Genomic DNA, 23,964 nt, shown 5'->3' on the forward strand with positions numbered 1-23,964 from the left:
TTTCTTATAGCCGAGAAGGAGGAAGGTTTGCTGCCGGTTGAGTCACCGGAAGTGTTTTTAGGTTGCTTGTAGGTTTATTTTGCTTGAGGCAATCCTTCGCTTGCAAAGTGTAACAAGCCCGCCCGTGCTTGTTGTTTTTGTGGATCAGCCTATTGTATTTCGTTTGCGCGCTTTGCTCGTCCATGAATCTCGTTAAGTCGGGCCGGGCGAAGTCAATAACTTTATTCGCTTCGCACGATGACTTTAATCCATGCTCTTCACCTTTTGGCTGAACAAGCTTTGACCGAGTGGTCATACAATTGCCCAGAGGTTCCTAGACATGCGTCTATTTTGATGAAGGGCTGCGCGTACAGTAATCTCCCCCATTAGATATCGTAAACTCTAGATAGTATTCTCGAAATTCAATTCACTATTCGGCTTATCTCATTTGCCCTGCGCATTTGCGGCTTATGTTTGATTCCGGCGGTGACTCTTGACCGACGCTAGGGCCACTCCCGCGCTGTTTCAGTGCTTGGTTACCCTGGATTGACCATACCAGGTGTTGGATAAGATGCAATCAAACGCTGTGCATACATCACAAATATAAAGAGGCTACGGGACGGAATTAAATGATCTGATAGGATAATTTGGTTGCTTGACAGTCCATAGCCATTAAGTACCACGTAATTTGGTGTCTTTGGCCAATTTTTGCTTTCCACCAAACATTATCAGTCCACATTCCGCCCTTATATAGTTACTGAACCGGGATAGTATATCACTAATGAGTGGGGAAAAACATGCTTGTATCAGATGCGGCGATTGACGGGCCATCGCAAAAACAACATTACTCGTGACTTGAGGCAAGGCCTTTGAATATCTAGGCAGGCTAGACGTTGGTGATAAATCAAATATTGTTTGTGTATTTTAATGCACAATTGTACTCCAATGGTGACAGGCATGACGAAATTCTGACATCATAATGTGATCTGATAGGTTAGCGCCAAAGAGCTGAAAATTCCTCCTCCACTGCCATGGGGCTCTCCCTTGGGCCTTCACAACTTGATGCTGGCTCAAGTCTGTGAAGCAACGAGACGTCGTATTAGCGACCAGTCCGTGCATCAAGGTAGATCACACGAATAAGAACCATGGATTCGGCCAAGGACCTTGATGCCACGGTCCCCACCACAAACATGGACGACATCCTCGACTTCTTGCCCGTCCCCACTCTTGTTGTGTCCCCATCCTATCGCATCCAAAGAGCCTCACTCGGTTTGCTCGAGGCATGGGGACGTAAGCGCGAGGTCCTCGTTGGTCAAGACCTCTTCACTGCCCTTTATCACGGGTCGCCTACCGAGAGGTTCGATCGTATTCCCTTTGTTTACGCGATCGAAACTGCACTTGAAGCTCGTGCTCTGCGTCTATGCCATGCAGCCTATATCGTGAATGGCATTTCTTGGACCGCACGTATCATGCCCGTGCACAAAGGCGATGAACTACTGTGCCTGGTCATAGAATGGGAACAAGCCGGGCCTCACACTACAACGGTCAACGGTGAGATAACACAGAGCTGGCTGCCTATCGACGACGCTTTCCGCATCCTTGTGCAGGCAGTCAAAGATTATGCCATCTTCCTGCTCGATACTCGCGGGAACGTCATGACCTGGAACACTGGAGCAGAGCTAAACAAGGGCTATAAGAAGGAAGAAATTATTGGCAAGCACTTCACAAAATTCTATGGCGAAGAAGACATCCAGTCTCGAAAACCCGAAAGAGAACTCGAGATTTGCTTGCGCGAAGGCAGGGTCGAAGATGAGGGCTGGCGCTATCGTAAAGATGGCAGCCGGTTCTGGGCCAACGTGGTTATAACGGCCATCTACAAGAACGACATCCATGTTGGCTTCGGCAAAGTCACCAGGAATCTGACTGAACGGAAAGAGGCTGAACTGCGACTGACCGCTGCCTATGAGGAAAGCACCAAGCTGAAGAATGATTTTCTGGCAAATATGAGTCACGAGATCCGAACACCCATGCATGGCGTACTATCTGCCTGCTCCCTGCTATTAGATAGTCGCCTGACTGAAGAGCAACGGGAGACGGCCAACATGATCCAAGAAAGTGGACATGTTCTGTTACGCATCATCAACGATATTCTCGACTACTCAAAGATTGCGGCCGGCACCTTTCCCATCAGGAACGAGAGGCTGGATATCGCGAATGTGATTACATCGGCCGTACGTAGGGTTCAAACTACTGTGCAGCCGGGAGTATCTCTAAAGCTGCAGCTATCGTCCAACTTGCCAAAGTGGGCGGAAGGGGACGCTTTGAGATACCGTCAGATCTTTGAGAACATCCTGGGAAATGCTGTAAAGTTTACCGAGAAGGGATACATCTCGGTGCATGCATCGCTGCTTGCTTCAGACGAGACCAGTCATACCATACAAACAGAAGTTTGGGATACTGGGCATGGCGTTACAGAGATTGACGTGAAAGAGCTGTTCAAACCATTCACGCAGCTTGATACACCGCACCAGAAGCGGCGCCCAGGAACAGGACTTGGGCTGTCAATTGCGAAATCTCTTGTTGAACTGCTGGGAGGGAGCATTGGATATAAGCCCAACCCCGAACGGCAGGGCAGCATCTTTTGGTTCTCGTTCAAGGTGAAGAAGATCAGCAGCCTTCGTCAGGCCGAACCTATAACCGTCCCAGCGGGACTCGGGGCGGAATTACCCCAGCAACAGGTTCAACAAGTCGAGGATCCTGCCACGCAACTAGAACAGTTATTGAAGATCTCACCAACAAAGAGGATTCTTGCTGCTGAAGACAACATCATCAACCAAAAGGTCCTAGTCGGAATGCTGCATGGATTTGGATTCAAGGATATTACAGTTGTCTCAGACGGCGCTCAAGCTGTGTCATCACTATCAGCGGCGCCTAATACCTTTGACTTGATACTCATGGATATCAGTATGCCAGTTATGAATGGATATGAGGCAACGCTTCGGATACGTCGTAGCAGTATACGACTACCTATAATTGCCATGACCGCTTATGCGCTGAAAGGCGACATGGAGCGTTGCTTGGAGAAAGGGATGGATGATTATATTCCCAAGCCAATGGATAAGCAAGTTCTGATGAGGAAGCTGTTGAAGTGGCTTCAGAGTCCAAGCGACATAATACCAGACCTTAGCATGAGGCAGGATTAGTAGGCGTCGGGCGATTTGACTTAGCACCACCGTACTCCAAGATTAGATATATAACTTATATTTTTCAAGAACGCTTGCTTAATGGTCTTACTTCGATACACAGAAGGCAAGAGCGATAGCCGCATGTCATCAAGTAGATTAAAAAGGATCACTTAGGGACAAATCGTGTATCCCCGGCTAAATTACTGCCTTCATGACATATCATCCGATTGGTGGATTTAGCAATGCAATCGTGTCTTGATGAGTAAGGAAGACTAACGAGCATGATTGGCTGGGTTATTCTCATGTACATAAGACCATAAGCAGGCAGCAGCACTTTTACAACCTAACTTCTTCCTGCTCTCTCAGCGAACTGGAAGATGCGACGCAGACTTCACGGAGAAGAGCCTTGGGACGCTGGAAACGTCTGGGCCATAAGCCGTAAGGAGTGCTGGATGTTCCTCGTACCTGAAAAGAAACAGCGGATGAGAATACCGGTCACTGACTTGGAAGGCTATATGGATCCTTCATCTTTCTGCACACATCATTTGAGTTTCGAAGCTTTCAAGTTTCTTTGCAACTCAATGGAAGGGGTTGGGATCAACTCGGACGAGGGGATAATGCCACAGTCGGCGCAGTCGACGTTGCAACCATTACAGGGCCAAACCCGACTGGAGATGCTCCCCGCCGAGCTTCTGGGAGCAATATGTGAACTTCTCAAAATAGAAGAGTTTATGGCTTTGGCCTTGTGCTCGCAAAGACTCTGGTCTTACGCGATCATGTGGATAAGGGGTTGTTACGTTCAGTGGAAGAAGAAATATTCTTGGGTCAACACTCCAATAATCTGCACTGCAGCGGGACTGCGCGTTCTTCCCAAAGCACTGCAGCGCACACTACCAGAACCGACCTCTGAAGATATGGAGAGGGAGTCCGAGCAGACTGGCCGCCGATCTGAGATAGAGACAACTCGTGCATCTATTTGGTTCAAGGAAGCCGTGGACAGTTCTGAGAAAGTACCATTCCCCTGCGACTGTTTATACGAAGAGGCTTTTCTCAAGCAGCTTGGAGGTGCTGCTATTCCCGAAAAGCTCCACGGAAGTATGAAAGCTTGCTTCCCACGTCTTAACCTTGAACCTGGAAGCAGCTGGCTTTTGCGCAATCTAACAGATCAAGAGTACATAAGAATGGAAGCTGTAGTAACCTCCGATGGCGAGGCTACTATTTCGTTACCAGGACGTCAATGGCTTACACTTGATATTCTTCTCCTATGGCTCATCAGTTGGAAAGCAGACTACAAAAAGAAAAGAAGGAAGGCCTGGTCTTGGGAGCAGCTCGAAACCTTCAAAGATTTCACTGATAAAGATCTCTCAGATGCAAGTCAGGACCCAGTGTTCGGACCAATGTATTACGACTTCTGGCCAATCTGGGTCGGTCCTTGGGCTGGCCACAGACTGGATGTTGTTACCGAAGAAAACTTGGATAATAGCTGGAAGGATCGGACTGAAAACATCACGAGATTAGCCCCCAAAATGCTGCGTATATTCTACGGACGTTCTCTTGCAACTCAGAAAGAAAACTTAGACTACTGGGAAGAAGCTTTTCGACAAGGTGGTGACCATTGGGAGTTCAGGCAGTCATCTCCGTTTCGATCGGAGGATTTAGACCTTGACTGGAACAAGCCAAAAGAGAGATTGTCCCGGATCAGATGATTTTCTGAAGTTCTCAGAGCGATGTACGTTGATATCACTTCGTCTAAATAGAGGGGATCTTCATCAACCTTCGTCTCGTGCTTTATATTAGCATTGTCTTCGACTTTGTGCCCCGTATTGACCACTGGATTCGGTAGTTCAGCGGGCTTAATATCCATTTCAAGTATAGCAAGGTCCAATTACCACTATCATTTCCGCCTTCTTGCCTTAGATACGTATCCTGACCAGAAAGAAACCGGTGGAAGCACCAAAGAAACGTGAAACGATCCCCTTCGCTATAACGCCCCGAGTCTTTTATAAGCTCTGTTTCTTGTGGTGGATATTTGTCCACTTGGTAAACACGCTCGTAATGACTGTGATGCCACAAGCCGCAATAGTAATTGCAAAAGCAACTTTGATGCCCCACACATAAGCATGTAGTACACCATTCAGCTCAGCGCCGGAGAAGTTTTGTCGGAGGGTCGTGGCACCCGTTTCTGTAACTAAGGCGGGATCAACTGTAGGCGCGGTGCTGGATAGCCTATGAATGATCTGGTTGATGAAGCCAGATTGCGCAGCAGTGATCAAGAATGTACCACCGATGGTCCTAGAAACTGTAAGAGTGGATTGAATGTTAGCTGTTGGATGGCAACTCCAAGGAAAGGAACATGAAGATATGTAGGGAAAGTATGTACTTACAAATGATGATTGAAGTCACTGGAGCCATGTCACTGGGTGCAGCGAAAGCCTGCGCAATGACAAGAGGAACCTGGAGACCAACGCCATATCCAAAACCCGCGAGGATCTGATACCCAACCCATTTGCCCGTCGACGTCCCAATGTCGAGGGTATAGAACAGACCGGCCGCAATGGTGACGATTATCGAACTAACCACCAGATATGGAGCCGCAGTGCCAGTCTTCGTAATGGCTTTGCCAGATGCAAATGTCGCGACGCTGAACAGCGCAATGAGCGGAATGTTTCGCACACCCGAGCCGATCGGACTCTGGTTATCAATGCTCTGGAAGTAAATAGGCAGATAGTAAAGCGTTATGAAGTATGATCCAGCAAAGAAGAAGCTCCATACGGCATTGACCCAAACAGTCCTTTGGCGAAGGAGTCGTGGGGTCAACATTGCACGCTCTCCCAGCCAGAATTCTACTCCTATCAGTGTGATAATCATGAGAACGAAGCCGACAAGCAACCCGATGACGACGCTTGAGTTCCACGCATGGGTCACACCACCATACTGAAGAGCCAGTAGCAGAGACAAAGACGCGCCCATCACGAGCGCTGTGCCTATAAAGTCCATCTGTAAAAGCTTCTCTTTGAGTGTAGCGTCGACGACCTTGACCCCAGCGGGGGTCTTGAAGGTGAAAAGAATAACGAGAATGGCCAGACCGCCGATAGGAAGGTTGATGTAGAAACACCTAAGAGAAGTTATCAGTTAACATCCGTCCGAACGGAAGGCCTATAGTTGTTTTGTAAGACCAATCTCAAGAGATTGCACTTACCATCTCCAGCTGGCCCCATCTGTAAGTCCTCCACCAATAAGTGGTCCAGCAACAGCAGCAATACCGTACGATAACCCAATGAAACCAGTATATGTAGCTCTCTTCTCGGGCGCGGCAATGAAAGCAGGAATCGTATACACTCCAGGGGCAACACCTGAGGCTCCTAAGCCAGCGATAGCACGCCCGACAATCACAGTCGTCGAGTTACGAGCAACAGCGCTGATCAAGCTTCCGAGTTCGAATATGAAGATGGATACCAGGAAACTTGTTTTCAGGGGAAAGAACTTGTAGATCTTGCCCCAGAGTGACTGGAAGGCTCCGAGGGTGAGGAAGTATGCTGAGCCGTACCACGAGATATCTTGTAGGCGGCCGAACTGGTCGGTAATCTTGGGGACGGCGGTTGCGACAATTGTCTTGACAGACATCAGTGCTGAAGAAGGGGCGAAGGATTGTATGGAGTAGCTGAGCTTACCTGATCGAGAGAGCAGAGAGTGATACTGAGCACGAGCGCAAGCATGATGAAGAACATTTCCAAGCCTTTCGGGTATTCGACAGGCTTTTCTGCCTCGATGACAGCTTTCTCCTCGTCTGGGTTCGCATCCTCGTCGAGGATCTCTGGCGTTTCAATGCCGTTGGCAGTTGAAGATGTCACAATAGACGGTGGTCTTGACTCGGTAGCCTGCTTCTCCTCGTCAACGTCCATGGTTGTCGATTTGTTCGTGGCCATATCTGTTTCCTGTCCGATCAAGTACTGAGACTTGTGGAGCGGTTGAAACTTTTGTTTTCGTCGTTTGACTATTTGGTAGTAGGATTTAAGGGGTAATAAAACTCAAGTCGCAGTTGGGTCCGACAACAAGGCTAACGTGCAAACTTTGACAAATATTCTGCCCAGATATATAGCAATGCCAGTTGACAGAATTCTAGCTACAATTTCTTATTACCATCGACTTCACGAGACGGAGGTAGTTGAGGCAAACGCCGTGAAATCGTTAAGTCCGTTAAAGCCGACCACCCTCAAAAGGGGAAGCATTCTGGATAATCTTACACCACGTCATTGAAATGTCAGACTTCATCTAGCGATGCTTAAATTGATTCAGAAATGATTACATTGATATTTGTGGGCTCATCTTGCATCTCCTTTCTATCTTGACATGGCTTTGGGCGAACCACAGAACAAGGTTGCTGATAACGACCAGTACTCAATGTAAGGTCCCTAGCCTATAACCTGTTGATTGATACTGAAAGCTTATGACGCCTCAGCGAGGCATATCAAGCCACCACACTGAAAAATCCCATTTAACTTTAGATCCTATAACCTGTTCTTGTTGCTTTCCATATGGTCGGTTGAGACATGTGGTTGGCAACCAACTGACTCCCAGTACGGAGAATCTGAATCATGATGCGGACCGAATTAAGGGAACGACACATAATTCCAAGTACTCCTGTAAGCTATACAGGAGATATGATTCAGTAGAACTCCATAACGTTTCCTTGTTGCACACCAGCACCAGATTGAATATTCGTCATGAATGAAGACCCTTCCTGCTCATAAGCTCGGGGGGGCTGGCTAGATGAAACACGCATCCGATTGCCCTGGTTCACATCATGAGCAGCATCTATCGTACCACCATAGTTTGACCCCTGCTGTCTCGCTAAGAGGGAATGGCCTGCAGGAGAAGTAACCTTCCTGTCGGTATGAATGTACCTCTTCAAGATAGCTTTCGATGTCGCAGCGGCCATCGCAGCAGCATAGTCTTGCCACTCCTTGGTTTTCTCACAATCAGCAAAGTCGGATACCCCTTTGACAATGATGCATGGTAGCTCTTGCCATATTCCCGCGCCCTCCATCTCGAATGCGATGATGTTCTCAGCAGCGGCGATCCGATCACGGTGTTCGGCAGAGACCATGACAGTATCGCCTGAAGCCATGGGCCCGAAGTGGATAGCAGGTGCCTGTATGTCGAGAGCCTGATCAACTTCTGGTCCCCTCAGAGTCAGTGATTGTGACATTGATCCAGAAGCGCTAATGATCCTTTTTTCTGGCCTTTCGTATCTGCCATGCTGGCCTAGACGAGACGCAGTCTCTTTGAGTTCCTCAAAATCTGTCACAGACCCTTTCATGAGCCGTCTTTTCCCCAATACTGTTTGGAGGCTTTCTAGGAGATTGTGAATTTCTTTCGATACCACATCACCATGACAGGTCTTTTTGCGGACAAATTCATGATCAGTCTGGTACCCGAAGTCATATCGAACGATGGTGTCGCTGATAGCCACATCACCGAGACCAATATCCCTTTCTCTAATTGAAGGAACAGCACCACAAACTCCAACTAGTATTGCCAGGCAAATATTTGGGTAGCTTGTGCGTAGGCTTGTTGCGGCGGCTGCCGAGTTTACCTTTCCTTTGCCTAGTAATACAATCACAACGTTATGCTTATCGATGCGCCCGGTGACGTACGTGTTACGATCACCGTCAGCTTTGCCAAATTGATCACCATCCTCATCCCAGAACTCATCGACTACCATACACACGGCATCGAACTCAAGGGATAGGGCGCAAACAAGGGCGACTGTAAAGTCCGCTCGGCCGGCAGGTCGCTGGTAGCTGCTCATTTCGAGGAAGGGGTTCCCTCTCTGCCCTCATGTATGCAGATCAGGACGGGCTTCCTTCTCCGAGGGCTCTTGATTTGTGTCAAGGCCACGAGATCCAGCGGTGGAACCAGAAAAGCTTTGTGCTCTCGATTGAATGAAGCGTGTATATCCCTCGCCACCTAGATATAGCAGACAACTTTGGAGGGTTCTCAGCTTCAGGGCCGGGCGCGATGGGCGTTGGGGGTCCCCAATTTTCAGAAGTGGCTGTAGGCTCGAAGCAACGGCTGAGTGCTCTTCATTACCAACTACCCCCGCTTCTTCTTTCAGCTATGCGGGGTCTTCAGGCATCCGGACCTTATGCAGGAGGCGTCGTAATCGGGTTACAATACCCGAGCCTGATTCGGGCGTCCATGAAATGCTGCAAGTGGTAATGTGGGTGGATCATTATGCCTGTTGACTTAACTCGGTTCTTCACAGGACGGATAATGCGAATCTATTTGTGTGTCAAAAATCTCCCCTAAGCATGTGAGAGCGTCATTAAAAAGCCCTGGCCGCTCACAAATTTATTGTGTTGGTAATAATCCTTTGTGGCTGCATATATTGTTTCGTGCCTGCAGGTGTTAACCCAATGACAGACCTGGGATGAGCTCTGTGCACTTGAGGCCATCCTTGGCAACCAGGATTCGCAGGGTAAGCAGTAACCAGCCTGTCAGTACATTTCGCCTACCCATTTTCAAGGCTCTTATAATTGTGAAGCGTCAACGCCGTAATTCAAGAATGCATTGATAAGAGGTTAGTGGACGAAGAAGCATTCTTTCCGCTGTCGAGCATAGTAGGGCTGTAAAGATTAGTCTATGTCTTATCTGTGCATCGAATTGTCCGTGAGGTTATTCCACAGTGTCCCCAGCGCAAGACGACTTCGGTGTTGGCCAATCATGTCTCGTGTTTTCTGAGACACTGCTGGGGGTTTGAAAATGAGGCTGATTGCTCAGTTTGGCGTTGCGGTCAGTCGGTGTGACCATCAGGCTTTTTTTCTCACGTCAAACGGCGGTTCCAGTTCTTCATCTTTTGTCCCTCACCTTCGACGTCGCGCATGAACACAAGAATAATCATTCATGATTGGTGATGTCCGGACCATCGCGATTGCACCAGGGTGGTTCGGAGTTTGCGAGCACAGTCACTGGGCATAATGTCGACTTGGGGAACAAGTCATCGACCAGCAGAGACACAGCTCAAACGATAAATAACCACAATTACTATGGATATTCTACAGTTCAGTTGCGAGATCAGGTACATCAAAATCGTGGAGAGAAGCGAAAGTGTCCCGATGACCAAGGTTGGTTCTCATTACTTCCGCCCCGGAGCCTTCGACACCATGACTTTAGACTAACCTATGGTCGACAATCAGAACAAGCTAGCCAAAGTCAACCACCAATTGAAGTTCTCCTTCAATCATTAAGGTTCAATCAAATTGATGGTCGTCATGACAATATCAAGAAGGCTCATAGGAAAACATGCAAATGGATCATCAAGAGAGCGGAGTATCTTGACTGGCTGAATCCCAACAAGGTCGATGAACATCATGGCTTTTTATGGATCAAAGGAAAGCCTGGGGCAGGAAAGTCCACTTTGATGAAGTTCATTCTCAGCAATGCCCGACGAAGTATGAAAGACAAAATCATCATCTCTTTCTTCTTCAATGCACGAGGAGAACAGCTCGAGAAGTCCACCACTGGCATGTACAGGTCCCTGTTGCTTCGAATTCTCCAACAGCTTCCGACGCTCCATAGTGCGCTGGATCCTGCATTGGTCTTGGGTATCAGTGAGAAACCACGATTGGAGTGTTGAGGCGCTGAGGGCGTTATTTGAGCAGGCTGTGGAGGGCCTCGGCAATTCGTGTGTGGTTGTCTTCATTGACGCCTTAGATGAATGTGACGAGTCCGAAATCCGCTCCATGGTATCATCATTCAAGAGTTTGGGTAACTTGAGTGCCGCCGAAGGAATCAGTTTTCAGGTATGCTTGGCAAGCAGACACTATCCTCACATTACGATGCCAAAGAAAATTGAACTGGTTCTGGAAGGGCAAGAGGGACATGAGAAGGACATCATTTCCTATCTTGACAGCGAGTTGGAAATCGGAGACAGCAAGCTCGCTCACGAGGTGCGGGATCTGATCAAAGAAAAGGCCTCCGGTGTATTTATGTGGGTTGTGCTTGTCGCAGGCATTTTGCAGAAGAAGTACGATCAAGGGCGCATACACACTTTGAAACAAACACTTCGAGAGATCCTAGGAGATCTTCACGAGCTATTTCGAGATATTCTTACGCGAGACGATGTCAACAAGGATGAATTGCTGCTATGCATCCAATGGGTTCTTTTCGCACGAAATCCGCTCAAGCCAGAGCAACTTTATTTCGCGATTCGCTCACACGCCGAATGCAGCACTTGCAAGTGGGATCGAGACGAAATTGGAGAAGTTGCCATTGGTAACTTCATTATAAGCTCTTCCAAAGGCCTTGCCGAAGTCACACGGGTGAAGAAGGACCAAACAGTTCAATTCATTCACGAATCAGTCAGAGATTTCCTCCTCAAAGAGGAAGGCCTAAGAGTTATCCTGGACACGAGCGGAGATATTTATGCAGAAAGCCATGATCAGCTGAAGAGGTGTTGCTATAAGTACACACAATCTTACACGGAAGAGAATGGCTTACCAGAAAGTGAATCTAAGGATCATCTCTCCGAACCCCGTGTTGTCGCAGACCTCGAGTTTCCTTTTCTGAGGCATGCCGTACAAAACGTTCTCTATCATACGAATGCAGCTCAGGAGGGACATATCAGCCAGACCAAGTTCTTGGAAACCTTCCAACTTTCACAATGGATTCAGTATAGTAACGTCTTCGAGGACAAAGACGTGCGTCGCCATACCACCGGTGCAAGCCTTTTATACCTCCTAGCGGAGTACAAATTTGGATACCTTATCGAGAGCCACCAAGGAAGTCAGTCCTGCTTTGACATCGAAGGTGAGCGATATGGCGCTCCTATCCTTGCAGCAATGGCTACGAGTAACCGACCCACGGTCTGGAGGCTGCTCAAAAGGGAGATACGTGAAGAGCCGGCGACTTCACGTTTACACTCCTTATGCAATGAATACGACGTCGAAAAGAAAGCAAAGCACGGACTTGGACGCAACTTTAAATTTAACACAAAATTGGGTTTTCTTTACTACATTTTACGAAACGACGACCTCATTACGGCTTCGGTGGCTATTGCTTCGTGCAAACCCTACACACACCTAGACTTCCGAACTCCCCGTGGCGAAACATTGTTTTCATTTGCTGAGCAATACAGTCAGGATGTCTGTTCTACTTTTGGATTTCTTATTGCGAACGGAGCCGACATTGAAGCTAGGGATGAGGCCGGGTGGACGCCACTTTGTCTTGCTGCTGCAAATGGATATACCGCTACTGTAGCCATCCTGCTTCAAAAAAGCGCCAATATTGAGAATCGCTCCGAAGTTGGCAGGGCACCACTTATGTATGCTGCAGAGGGTGGCAGTGAGGAATGCATGCGATTGCTGATCTCAAGCGGAGCCAATGTTAATGCAAAGGACAACCAGCAATGGACAGCACTTTTCTGGGCCGCTTGTAGCCAAAAAGAGCCCGAAGCCAAGCTGTATTTATTGACTGACCATGGGGTCGATGTTACCGCAATTGACAGCCAAGGTTACACAGCACTGACGTGGTCACTGAAACAAGGGAAAGCCACGAGAACGATTGTACAGATCCTGTTATCTCATGGCGATACAGTCGACAGAATCGATCGCTTAGGAAGAACACCGTTGATACTTTCTTTGAATAGCAACCTTTCGATTATGGAGTATCTTATAGACAAGGGTGCCGGGATCGACTCGATTGATAATCACGGCCAGAGCGCCCTGTTGCTCGCCGTCAAGTTGAAGGCAGAAAGCCAAGCACGCCTTCTAATAGATAGCGGCACCTATACTGATGTGTCTGACACACGCAATGGCCGTACAGCTCTGTCATACGCTGTTAGCTGGCAGTATCAGGACATCCTCATTTGCCCACAAGGCCATCCAGCTACGGGTTTATTATATCGTAGCCAAAAGTTGCCTCCAAGCATAGCAGAAGGGCTTCTGATCCGGGGTGCGGCAGTTGATAGAGATGACATCAATGGCAGGACGCCGCTATCATATGCCGCAAGTTTCAGTGTCAGTGCAGATTTGGTCTCGTTATTGCTTTCCCATGGTGCAGATGTTAATCGCGCGGACAACAATGGCAGGACACCACTATCATATGCGGCGGCCTGTTCTAACTACAGGGGTACTAAGTTACTACTTGATCATGGGGCAGATGTTAATGCAGCAGACAATGATGGTAGGGCACCACTATCATATTTTACTTCGAGCGGTGGCCCCAGTGCTGAGAGTTATGTGCGGCTACTTCTAGATCGAGGAGCGATTCCCGATAAGGTTGATGAGGCTGGAAAGACGGCTATTTCATAATGCTACGACTAACGATATTCGGGACTTGCTATCGAAATATGCTTGGACTTGAATATAACTAGGAACTTTGTCAGGTTCATTATATTGCTAGGCTGAATGTTATGAGAAATAGGGGACTTCCAATTGACTATTTATCACTACGGGTACTGCAATCATAAGAACTGTCATTGAAACGCTGCCATGCTGGCGGGTGGTCACGCTACTACACGGGCTGCGCTATGCTCTGTGGCTAAAGTGCATTCAAAAGACCTTCCATATTTGAAGCAGACTGCATCTGTCCCCACAGAGACCAAGTCCTCATCGCCTTCAATAGCAGCCTAGAGTTGGATTTCTGAGCAGCGAGAAGCTATGCAGCCTCTCCACACATGACCAAGTGTTGGTCCTATGGCACCGTGGCGGGTAATTCACTGATTCCGTACATACTCCCAAGGTTCTGAGCTATTTTATTCCCCTCCTTCCCCTCTTTTAACCACATGTATGCACGTCTGATTCAATATGTCTTGGAGTCGCTACGACCTTGGTCAAGCTAATATCTTCTATGATGAGACACACCCGCTTCTAACGAGCTTTGTGCCCCCACCGCCTTTGGAAGAGGTCAAAAGATGTTTGACGGACTTTTCATGCGTCCTCAATGGAAGAAATGATTCTTTTCATGAAATCTCGAAAGAGGTGGAGAAGGACTTGAACCATGGCTTTAATCGGGAACCAGTTGGTAAAGCAGCAGAGAAGATTCAACACGAAGTCCTTAGCAGAGTCGGTGGGGGCTATGATGAAAAGGTCTGGCATGGAATCTTCGAAAAGTGCTTCTTCGATCAGCTTACGGACTCTCTGTCTACGTCTAGAGAAGATTCAAGACAGTAAGTCATTTGCTACCATACATACATCATTGCAGCTTACACAATTACCTAGAGTATCACGAAACAAGTACTACTATGATCGGGTTATACGGTATGCTTAACACCAAGTCTTATCCCCCATACGTATTTAACACGATGAACACAAGCGGTGACCAGATATGGACCTTATTTGAACCCGATCAGAACGCAACAACGACACGATTAAGACCAGTGAAGAGCCCGAAGCCCGATCAAGTCTTTTCCTTGCCGATTTACCATCATGATAATAACACTAGACTCCCCAAAGTGGTAGATCCCAAAGCGCGACAATGGAGCCAGGCTGAGGACTCCCGCGCTATGGAGCCTTTCACCTGGTCGACACTTCAAGCACTGAACAAAGTTGGCCTTGAGCCGTCTCCTTTTCGTATCTTTGATAAGTCTCCATTGGAGGCTAACCTCCGGTGTTATCCTTGGCTTATCATAGAGCATAAGAGAGAAAAGGATCAGAACGAAACCCTGGAACGCGTTGTTAACTGCCAAGCCGCCAACGCCGCAGCTTGTGCGATCAGCTTGGTCCAGCAAACAGCTCAATATGCTTTTAAGCTTCCCAGACACGCGCACATCCCTCCGATTCCTACAATTACCACTGTTGGGTCTTTTGTTACCGCATGGCTCATGTATTTTGCGGAGAACTTTGACGCGCCATGTAGTCGAAGGGATACAGACGAGGTGTTAACAAGAAGGCGGAAAGAAGGCTACGTTCGTATTGCTATAACTGGCCTATACACCGTCGAAGCTTACACTGATGTGAACAGGTCATGCGAGCGATCTGGAAGGGCGACATCAAAAACCTTGCCGACATTCTGGCCTTTTAGATGATCATTGACAATGCACATACACGGGCAACCCGAGTCTTCAAGCCTCTAATTGCCTCGTACATCGAGCAGTGGAAACATATACACAGCGAGCAACAGACGGGATCGGTTGCAGACCTATTAGCGACCGCTGAATCACGAGCACTTCGTGAGAAAGATATCGAACAGCGAAGACTCGTCGTGCCTATAGTTCGCGATCTGCTAGATGCTCCTGCTGGAATGGAATTGGACGACATGGCACATAAAAAGGTCACACCGCTGTTCCTAGGGATGCTGATGCATCATATATGCACCATGCAGAGAGAATTAATTTCCAAACAAGTCGAGAAAGAGATAACAGAGAGGCTACATGTCATTTTGGCGAATGGCTCCGCGGTTACGACGGAAGTTGAAGCCGTTCACCGAGTTCAGGCAATAGCACAATTGCCGGTCCGCGGCCATCGCGAAGAGACAGCACAAACAGCTAGCTCAACACAAGATTCCGAGCTTGCAGAGGTGGACAATGACGACCCAGATGATTCTGACTATAATCCTACAAACTATGAGTCAAGATCAAGATCACCCGCAGGCACCCACCAAGATGATGGCGATGCTCACTCTGAGGTTGCCGTTTCTGTAGCTTCTACTTCAGCCTTCTCATTTAGATCATTTTCGAACGACACAACGGTCTTATGGAAAACTCCTGAAACACCGAAGGCTGGATCAAGTAGCAAGAAAGGATCTGAAAAGTCCAACATTCTTGGTCGACAGTCCTCGCAGCTATCTGAAGGCTCTGACGACGAGACCCCGAAGCCAAGCAAGGCGGGTCAGAAGCTTGATTTCAATTTTACATCCCCAATTCCAGGTTCGTCCCTTGGGCGGCTAGAAGGAAATCCACTCGATGGTCCACCGGTGTTCGCAGGTAGATCGCCACCCAGTCAACCAAAGTGGCCACCTGGACGAATGTTTGCCCCTCCAGAAACTCAAAAGTCTCCCAGGTCTCTCATACAACGGAGTGACACAAGTGCATTCCCTCCTGCAGATGCCAATTCGAAGCAGTGTATTGATTTGACGAGCGACAGAGGGTGACCACCGAAATACCGAGGAGTGAATTCCCAGGTGATGTGGTTGGCATAACTTGGGCTTAGGATTTTCCAGTTCATCATACACATTCCTTTGTCGCGGCAGGTTTTCTTCTACCTATATACTCCTTTTACCGGTGGGCTTTCGGATATATAGCCTATGACATCTTCTACTTCATTATCAAGTTGCTATTGCTTTCAAATTCGACTATTGCGGATTGATAATCTATCCACGTTACAGCGGAGTAATTGTTGTCCGACTATAGCCCGGTTCCAATTAGTTGCGTCTGATATCCGACAGTGGTCGGATATACAGCATTCCCATGTGTCGATTAGTCAGTACTGTACATGCTTCCTAATCTCCAAAGCGAATTTGGCTATGCTCCATCTCATCTAAGTTCTCTATTCCTGCGAGATCGGGATTGGCGAGAATGGGCATGATGGACGTTAACGTTACTGACCCGGACACCATTACATAACGTGAGACTGTTGATGTACTATGTAACACGGTATGTAGCGTATAAAATAGAATAGTGATTAAATATCGAATTCGTTGTTACCATCCTTGGAATTCCCATACCTATATCGATCTCTATCTGCCGTTATCCGCTGAGAACTAGGAGAGAATCATGTACACCACCGATTCTCTTCGCGACACGATCCGAGACGCGCCACTGGGACAAATTCTCAGATTTGTTACCAACAACCGCCTCTTCAGATATCCAGAAGAATACCCAGAGTTTGAGCTACCTGCTGCCTGGAATCATGTCCTCAACAGTACCGACCTAAGAACCGCATTCCATACTGGGACGAACACTCCCTCGACTATCGTCAATCCAACATCCGATCAGAATACCATCGAAGGCCTAGATCTCGAGGCCAAAGTTCAAGACACTGATAGACCTACTCGTGCCACGCCCAATGTTACCGAGAACGGAGTCATTCTAGTTGACTGGTACTCTGACCAAGACCCCGCCAACCCGCAGAACTGGTCCAACCTACGTCGAGCCCTCATTAGCTTGATCATCTGCTTCTATACGTTCGTTGTGTATCTCAGCTCAGCGATATACTCACCCTCTGTTGAAGGTGTTATGGAGAAATTTGGAGTCAGCAACCTGGAAGCAACGCTCGGTCTTGCTATGTACGTTCTAGGATACGGCATAGGTCCATTGCTATTTTCTCCTCTTGGAGAAATACCTCGTATCGGCCGCAATGCTGTCTACATTATCACCTTCGGCATATTCGTTATCATTTCGATCCCGACAGCCTTGGTTGATTCGTTTGCGGGACTCGTCGTCCTACGTTTTCTGCAGGGGTTCTTCGGATCTCCTTGCTTAGCCTCTGGTGGTGCGTCATTGGGCGACATGTATGGGATGATACACATGCCCCTCGCCATGATCGCTTGGGTTGGCGCCATGTCTTGCGGTCGTAAGTGTTCCAGCGATTCTCGCTTTATCGGAGATGTATTGATTGCTTTGCAGCATCTCTTGGTCCTTTGATCAGTGCATACGCTGTTACAGCAAAGGGGTGGCGTTGGTCCTTGTACGAGTCAATTTGGGTCTCGGCGCCAGTACTCATCGCTCTGTTTATCTTCATGCCAGAAACTAGCGCCCCTAACATCCTCCATCGCCGAGCCGAAAGATTGCGCCGATTTGCCGGAAGTCAGAGGCTTCAGTCCCAGAGTGAGATCGATCAGGCGCATCTGACCGTCTCAGGTATAGCCGTAGATGCCTTGATCAAGCCCCTGGAAATCACCATCAAAGATCCGGCAGTTTTATTTGTACAAATATACTCTGCTATACTTTACGCTATATACTACTCTTGTAAGTAACTCTTGCCTCTGTTTCGCTTTCATATCTGACCGTCCAGACTTTGAGGTCTTCCCATTGGTCTTTCCTGTCTACTATGACATGACTCTTGGCGAGGTTGGCCTTGTGTTCATCTGTATCGCCGTGGGATGCATCTTGGCTATCATTTTATACGGCGCGTATCTCTATTACGTGCTCATCCCACGAATGAAGAAGTCTGGCATCGCCCAACAAGAAGAGGTACTGTCGCCTGGACTTGCCGCCTGCTTCGGTCCGACAATTGGCCTGTTCATATTTGCATGGACGGCTAGGGCTTCCATACACTGGATCGTGCCAGTCATTGGAGTAACGATCTATGCCGGCTCAATCTTCACAGTGCTACAGGTAGTATTCCTCTATGTTCCCATGACCTACCCTCAATATTCTGCTTCACTGTTCGCAGCGAACGACTTCTTTAGAAGTGCCTTAGCCAGCGGCAGTATTCTTTTTGCTCATCCGCTCTACAAGAATCTCGGCTTTGCCAAAGGAACAAGTCTTCTGGGAGGTCTCAGCGTCATTGGTATCTTTGGTATGTGGGTTTTGTTCTTTTACGGTGCGAAGCTACGGGCCCTCAGCAAGTTCGCTACGTAATATTATGAGGAAATTGCCTCACTCAGAGTCAAGTGTTTAGAGCAGGGAAAAGGCCTTGGTAGTACCGGATCAAGACTTCTAGATCGGCTTGGGCTTCAGAAACACTTTGGCTTATTAGCATCACCCTTGAATTAAGTGTCTCATGACCAGGCGGATCAGAATGAATCCTGGGAAGCGATCTTCTCAGCGAGAGTTGGAAAATAACATTGTATTTTATCGATCTCAATAAAAGCTTAGATAGTAACATCTCCTCTCCTGCATTACGAACATCATTATCTGTGCTTCAAATTGCTTTCCAATAAACCTGGAGCACTAATACCATCTGCTCAGCTTTGTTCCAGCAGCTCGCGCAGGTTTATATACGAAATACCTCAACCCGAAGTAGGGTCTGTAGTATTTAGTCAGACGACAATAGAAGCTGGCGCGCTTTTTTGGTAATTGACATTATCCTGTGTTGCATAAGATCTGATACTTGGAGCTTCACAGATAGAACATGACTTTCAAATATTTCGCTTGTCCTCGTATTTACTGCGGGATGCGCATCACGATGAGTCTTCATAAGTAAAGGTTTTATTAGTCCTAGAAATATTGTAGAAGTTTGATTGCTATAACTATGGACTAGTCTGACTGAAGGACTGAGGGCTATTTAGGGGTTTGTCGGCGCCTCATGACATGGCTTGGTCGAATGCCTTGGTGCCTGAAGCTTCCTTATCTCCAAACCAAGACCAAATATCGTTGAGAAGCAGATCAGGGACTTCATAAGCAGCGAAATGGCCGCCATGGTCATGTACAGTTCTTTTTAAAACATTTCCTCCTCGCTTTGCCCAATCCAGCGGCATACGATAAGTCAAGTCGTAAGGGAATTGACTGATGGCGACTGGGATCTCTACCAGGGGCAGGGTCCCAAAGTCGAGTGTTTCGAAACCCCCATCATTCTGAACTTCCTTATAAAACCGCATGCCACCGTACGGACCTTGGATCCAATACATCATGGACCAAGTAATGATCTCCTCGGGAGTCCAAGCCATGATAGCTGGGTCAATGACCCTCTTCATAATGGAGTACATCCACATGGCGTTCCCAAGTGGTGAGTCTGTCATGCCATATGCGAGGGTGAGTGGTTCCGTAGACATAATCAGTCGGTAGCCAGATCCTTGGTTCTCATAATTCTCTATGATCTTGATGTACGCAACCTCATCGGGCGTTGCTTCTCCCTGTGCAAGTCGACGAAGGTCATTATTTCCAGGCTGGATGATCCAGAAATTGCTGAGTGCAGAGATCACATTCTTTGGGAAATTATGGGCTTGGTAGCGAAGGATGACACCACCGAAATCTCCACCTTGGATAACGTATCGGGAGTAGCCGAGCTGAAGCATCAGTTCGTTGAAGGCATGGGAAGCCGCCGCGGGGCCAAACCCTGGCTGCGTCGGTGCAGGAGAGAATCCAAAACCAGGGATTGAAGGCGCAACGACATGGAATGCTGGTAGGGATGCATTTGGTGGATTCGTCAAATGTTCTATAATGTTACCGACTTCAAGGAAAGAACCTGGCCATCCGTGAATGAACAGTAACGGGATAGCATCGGACCTGGATGAACGGTGATGTACGAAATGCAGCGGTACCAGACGAGTGGCGTTGTCGATTTCAGGCTCAACAATAGTTGTAAAGTGTTCCAATCTTCGTAAAGCATCAGTGATCACTGTTGGCATGTCTGTTCCGGTGATCCTTACCTCTTGTTGATAGATGCTTCTGTAGCATTCCAATCATATTCGTTGACCCAAAGGTCACGAACGCTTGTGAAATTCTCAGCACCGGGACCATCGCTTGACTCATTTATGAATACTGGTGATCTGGTATGAGCAACCCGCTGCCGGGTGTCCTCAATGAAACCTCGATCAACATAGATCTGGAATGGCTTAGGGCTTTTGGCAAAGGTGGCATTGATGTTTGGCAGTGAGAAGGTCTCTGAAACAGCACAGAGAGAGCCGACGGAAAAGATGAGTAAATACAGGCACCGCATGATGACTTTTAATGAGAGAAAGGTTGAAGATTGGCTATTGGCATAGAGACGAGGCACCCTTATACATCCATCCATCTCATGATGATGGGACACTGTCAGAAACCCCCTATCTAATTCTGATTTATAAGCACTTTATGTCCTTTGTGAATGCTGTCAAGGTTTAATGGTTTTCTTTTGTGTTGATGGAGCACTAAGAGAGTTGATTGGGTAATCCTACCCATGTCATGGGCGTTGAGTAATCCAATATGAGTAATGAGCGCCCTTTTTCTGACACGACTACCGATGTTCGAATGGTACTACATGAGAGCAGATCTCTCCAGCTTTGGTAGCTCAGAAGACGATCATCTTGAAAGATGTGGTAAGAGCTTTCGTAAAATTAAATGTGCTCATTCATGGGATACCGAGATTTCCGATGCTGTATCCGAAGGCGTCCGGATATAAATCACGTTGCCGAACCCAGCAACAGCGCCCAGATTACTCAACTCCCAGATCGAGTGAGCCAGTCATATTGTTTGAACCAGAAGCCGCGTCCGGCGCAATTCTCTGGCGATCTTTACACAAGATCATAAGGTTGTCTCTTGGGTACCATTATTCTCTTTGTCAGTATGAATGCACCAAGTCGCAATCTTCCAACGCACATGAGAGAAAAGTAGGGAAGCGACAAAACCTCAAGCTGATTCTTAGGGCTATATCCGAATGATCACGGATATTAGACACCACAAGCATTTGTAATTTTGGAGCCGCTGGTGGAGACTTTGAAAACCTTCACGTTATCATCAGCACTTTTTAATATGATACTTTACAAAGGTCTTGGGCATAAATAAGCCTGCTGGTCATTCTGTCGTTAGTATGTTACTTATCAATCTTCCCAAACATATACTTAAGCACATATATCTCGTCTACCTCAGTCATGACCACCATTCAGTTCGGCATTCTGGCCTTTGCGTATCAAGTAATTGATGCCAGCGGACCTATGGATCTCCTCGGCTCGGCCAACAAGTCAGCATTCCGTATCAATCGAGAGTACGGATCTGTCAGCGATGAACTCATCTCGCAGGCGCCACAATTCACATTTCACCATATCGGCGTCACCAGAGATCCTGTCAAGCTCGGCACTGGACAGATGACTATCATCCCTACAACCACGGTAGATGAGTGTCCTGAGCTTGACATTTTGCTTGTTCCAGGACCTTATCTCGGGAACTTCGATCTGCACCCAAAGCATGCCGACTTCATCCGCAAACATGTCGCTACAGGGAGGTTGCTCTTTACAAGCTGCACTGGAGCAAGTCTCGTCGCATCGACGGGTGTTCTGATCGGAAAGACAGCAACTGTGAACAACATCGAATTTGAGTGGGTTCGCAACCGCTGGCCTCAGGTCAACTGGACACGTGAGAAGAAATGGATCATTGATGGGAATATTTGGACAGGATCTGGTGCTGTTGCCGCCATGGATATGGTGGCCTATTGGCTCAAAGAGAATTATGGCTTGCCTGTACTTATTCAGGCTGCCTCGACACTTGACTATGAGCCTCGGGATGCGGATGGGTTATTCAATGTTCTGCCTCAGAGATATGATTCGAAGGGAGAAAAGATCTCTACTCACGTATTCAAGTATTATGATTCTTAGGTGGAATGACACTCACGGTAGAGAAAGGATCAAGTTATGATAGAGTACACAATGCGGAGTTCGTGCGGAAGAGTTAGTAATAAACCCGTTTCGTTACCTCATAAATCTCCGATGTCAGCCTCATTTCGGCTTGATTGTTCCGTCTCGGGCCGCTTCCACTCCTACCTATAGGTAGTCGCCGCTTATGTTCCCCGCTTATACGTCGATCTGTGAAATATAATGATTGGTATATCAGAATGAGGAGACTTGCGGCAACTGAAGGGAAGAGGTGGGTTAGAAGTCTCCGCCTTCAGCTTGTAGCTGCTAACCCTTGCTTACACGAGAGCCGACCCCAGATTTTCCCTGACCTTCCGAGGATGGTATTAGCAAATAGGGAAGTCGTCCTCGTACCAGCCTCGATTTATGTCGCCGAATATTGATGCAGCCTACCGACACAATGTTATTAGTCTACAGCCGTTGTGCTACAGACGCAACCCCACGCAGTCAATACTACATGAGGACGGGAGTGGAGCCAGTGCCGTTTTCCGTTCACGGTTCGCCTTTATCCTCATAGCAAGCCAATTAGAATTCCACATTTGAACGAGAACCTCCTTGACCGCGCATTACTACCCACCATATAGTAGCCAGGGAACCAAAAACGCGTACGCTGGCAGACGACAACTGCTCCTGATGGTTGATCTGATTCCTTGCGGAGTCCGCAGACCCCCAATTCCAATGCATTGATGCATGACCACCACACAGCTATGCATGTTCATGAGTTGTAAGTCCTAGAATAGGTCACCTCATTTTGACTTTTGTGACGGAATAGTCGCTCGGATGCAATACGTCCCGCTTATGCGTACGCTCATTCATAGCTGTGTTAGATGCAGGTGAAGAATAATCTCCGTTAAGCCCTCTGCGACTAGAGTTAAGAATGTTGGCGATTTTTGATGGAACTTAACAGGTATATAAACGCCCGCTGCTCCCTGGGCTTCTTATGACAATCAACGCTTTACAATCTTCTTCGTACAGTCAAATACAGTACAGAAACAAATACTCAGCACTCAACCGATTTATTTCAATATGCAGTTCACTAGCCTTCTTTCTGTTGCCACCTTGGCCACCATGACCATGGCTGCCTCTGTCCAGGTCAACTTGTTGGTCTCCCTGCACTGAATACAACATGTCTTATGATCTCACCAAGATTTAGTTACTCTGATACTGGCTGTCAGAACTTCATTGGATCCCGCTTCATCGACTTTGACCCGAACCAGGGCGGCACATTCCATAGCGGTGGCCCCTCAGGCTCTCGTGGTGGTCTGTTTGTCAACTCCAACGGAGACAACCTTGCTTGTGCGTTTCTCACCTTCTATCTTTTCTTGTCGTATCATCTAACTCCGAAACTTGCAGTCCGTGGGTTCAGCAACCACGCTGATGGTAGCAGCCCTTTCACTGGCAACGTCGTTGATGGTGAATGTATTGGTACCCTCAATGGCGTTGTTGCCGTTTTCATTGTCTAAGCTACATGAGGTTCATCAGATTAACAGAGGATGTCATCTTGGAAAGAATATTACCTTGTCTACGAATAAGGGATTCTGAGGAGCATATATGGGGGTGGAATGGCATATTCAACATATGGGCCATTCTT

The 23,964-nt window shown here is 47.7% G+C and overlaps 10 protein-coding genes across 10 annotated transcripts; 7 read left to right on the plus strand and 3 right to left on the minus strand.

Moving 5' to 3' along the window:
• Window positions 1-1,124: 1,124 nt before the first annotated feature.
• On the plus strand, window positions 1,125-3,182 carry FTJAE_4782 (histidine kinase tcsA; the record flags this gene model as incomplete). The annotated part of the gene is made up of 1 exon (XM_037351220.1): window positions 1,125-3,182. The coding sequence occupies one exon, from the start codon at window positions 1,125-1,127 to the stop codon at window positions 3,180-3,182; it is 2,058 nt and encodes a 685-aa protein (XP_037208039.1).
• A 359-nt stretch (window positions 3,183-3,541) lies between these two features.
• FTJAE_4783 (uncharacterized protein) lies at window positions 3,542-4,870 on the plus strand (the record flags this gene model as incomplete). The annotated part of the gene is made up of 1 exon (XM_037351221.1): window positions 3,542-4,870. The coding sequence occupies one exon, from the start codon at window positions 3,542-3,544 to the stop codon at window positions 4,868-4,870; it is 1,329 nt and encodes a 442-aa protein (XP_037208040.1).
• A 294-nt stretch (window positions 4,871-5,164) lies between these two features.
• Window positions 5,165-7,090, minus strand: FTJAE_4784 (major facilitator (MFS1) transporter; the record flags this gene model as incomplete). The annotated part of the gene is made up of 4 exons (XM_037351222.1): window positions 5,165-5,463; window positions 5,549-6,279; window positions 6,364-6,776; window positions 6,836-7,090. 4 exons carry the CDS (start codon window positions 7,088-7,090, stop codon window positions 5,165-5,167), a joined length of 1,698 nt encoding a protein of 565 aa, XP_037208041.1.
• A 740-nt stretch (window positions 7,091-7,830) lies between these two features.
• Window positions 7,831-8,976, minus strand: FTJAE_4785 (MTA SAH nucleosidase; the record flags this gene model as incomplete). The annotated part of the gene is made up of 1 exon (XM_037351223.1): window positions 7,831-8,976. The coding sequence occupies one exon, from the start codon at window positions 8,974-8,976 to the stop codon at window positions 7,831-7,833; it is 1,146 nt and encodes a 381-aa protein (XP_037208042.1).
• A 1,678-nt stretch (window positions 8,977-10,654) lies between these two features.
• FTJAE_4786 (ankyrin 3) lies at window positions 10,655-13,477 on the plus strand (the record flags this gene model as incomplete). The annotated part of the gene is made up of 1 exon (XM_037351224.1): window positions 10,655-13,477. One exon carries the CDS (start codon window positions 10,655-10,657, stop codon window positions 13,475-13,477), a length of 2,823 nt encoding a protein of 940 aa, XP_037208043.1.
• Window positions 13,478-13,972: 495 nt separating this feature from the next.
• FTJAE_4787 (uncharacterized protein) lies at window positions 13,973-16,256 on the plus strand (the record flags this gene model as incomplete). Its single annotated transcript, XM_037351225.1, has 4 exons — window positions 13,973-14,334; window positions 14,387-14,425; window positions 14,610-15,120; window positions 15,189-16,256. The coding sequence occupies 4 exons, from the start codon at window positions 13,973-13,975 to the stop codon at window positions 16,254-16,256; spliced, it is 1,980 nt and encodes a 659-aa protein (XP_037208044.1).
• Window positions 16,257-16,878: 622 nt separating this feature from the next.
• FTJAE_4788 (H+ antiporter) lies at window positions 16,879-18,687 on the plus strand (the record flags this gene model as incomplete). Its single annotated transcript, XM_037351226.1, has 3 exons — window positions 16,879-17,677; window positions 17,731-18,072; window positions 18,119-18,687. The coding sequence occupies 3 exons, from the start codon at window positions 16,879-16,881 to the stop codon at window positions 18,685-18,687; spliced, it is 1,710 nt and encodes a 569-aa protein (XP_037208045.1).
• Window positions 18,688-19,352: 665 nt separating this feature from the next.
• Window positions 19,353-20,707, minus strand: FTJAE_4789 (epoxide hydrolase; the record flags this gene model as incomplete). The annotated part of the gene is made up of 2 exons (XM_037351227.1): window positions 19,353-20,364; window positions 20,418-20,707. The coding sequence occupies 2 exons, from the start codon at window positions 20,705-20,707 to the stop codon at window positions 19,353-19,355; spliced, it is 1,302 nt and encodes a 433-aa protein (XP_037208046.1).
• Window positions 20,708-21,617: 910 nt separating this feature from the next.
• Window positions 21,618-22,337, plus strand: FTJAE_4790 (uncharacterized protein; the record flags this gene model as incomplete). The annotated part of the gene is made up of 1 exon (XM_037351229.1): window positions 21,618-22,337. The coding sequence occupies one exon, from the start codon at window positions 21,618-21,620 to the stop codon at window positions 22,335-22,337; it is 720 nt and encodes a 239-aa protein (XP_037208047.1).
• A 1,062-nt stretch (window positions 22,338-23,399) lies between these two features.
• FTJAE_4791 (uncharacterized protein) lies at window positions 23,400-23,836 on the plus strand (the record flags this gene model as incomplete). Its single annotated transcript, XM_037351230.1, has 3 exons — window positions 23,400-23,473; window positions 23,527-23,669; window positions 23,727-23,836. The coding sequence occupies 3 exons, from the start codon at window positions 23,400-23,402 to the stop codon at window positions 23,834-23,836; spliced, it is 327 nt and encodes a 108-aa protein (XP_037208048.1).
• Between the last annotated feature and the right edge of the window lie 128 nt (window positions 23,837-23,964).

Source organism: Fusarium tjaetaba (genome assembly GCF_013396195.1).
Source record: "Fusarium tjaetaba strain NRRL 66243 chromosome Unknown NRRL66243_c0000091, whole genome shotgun sequence".
Taxonomy (NCBI): Eukaryota; Fungi; Ascomycota; class Sordariomycetes; order Hypocreales; family Nectriaceae; genus Fusarium; species Fusarium tjaetaba.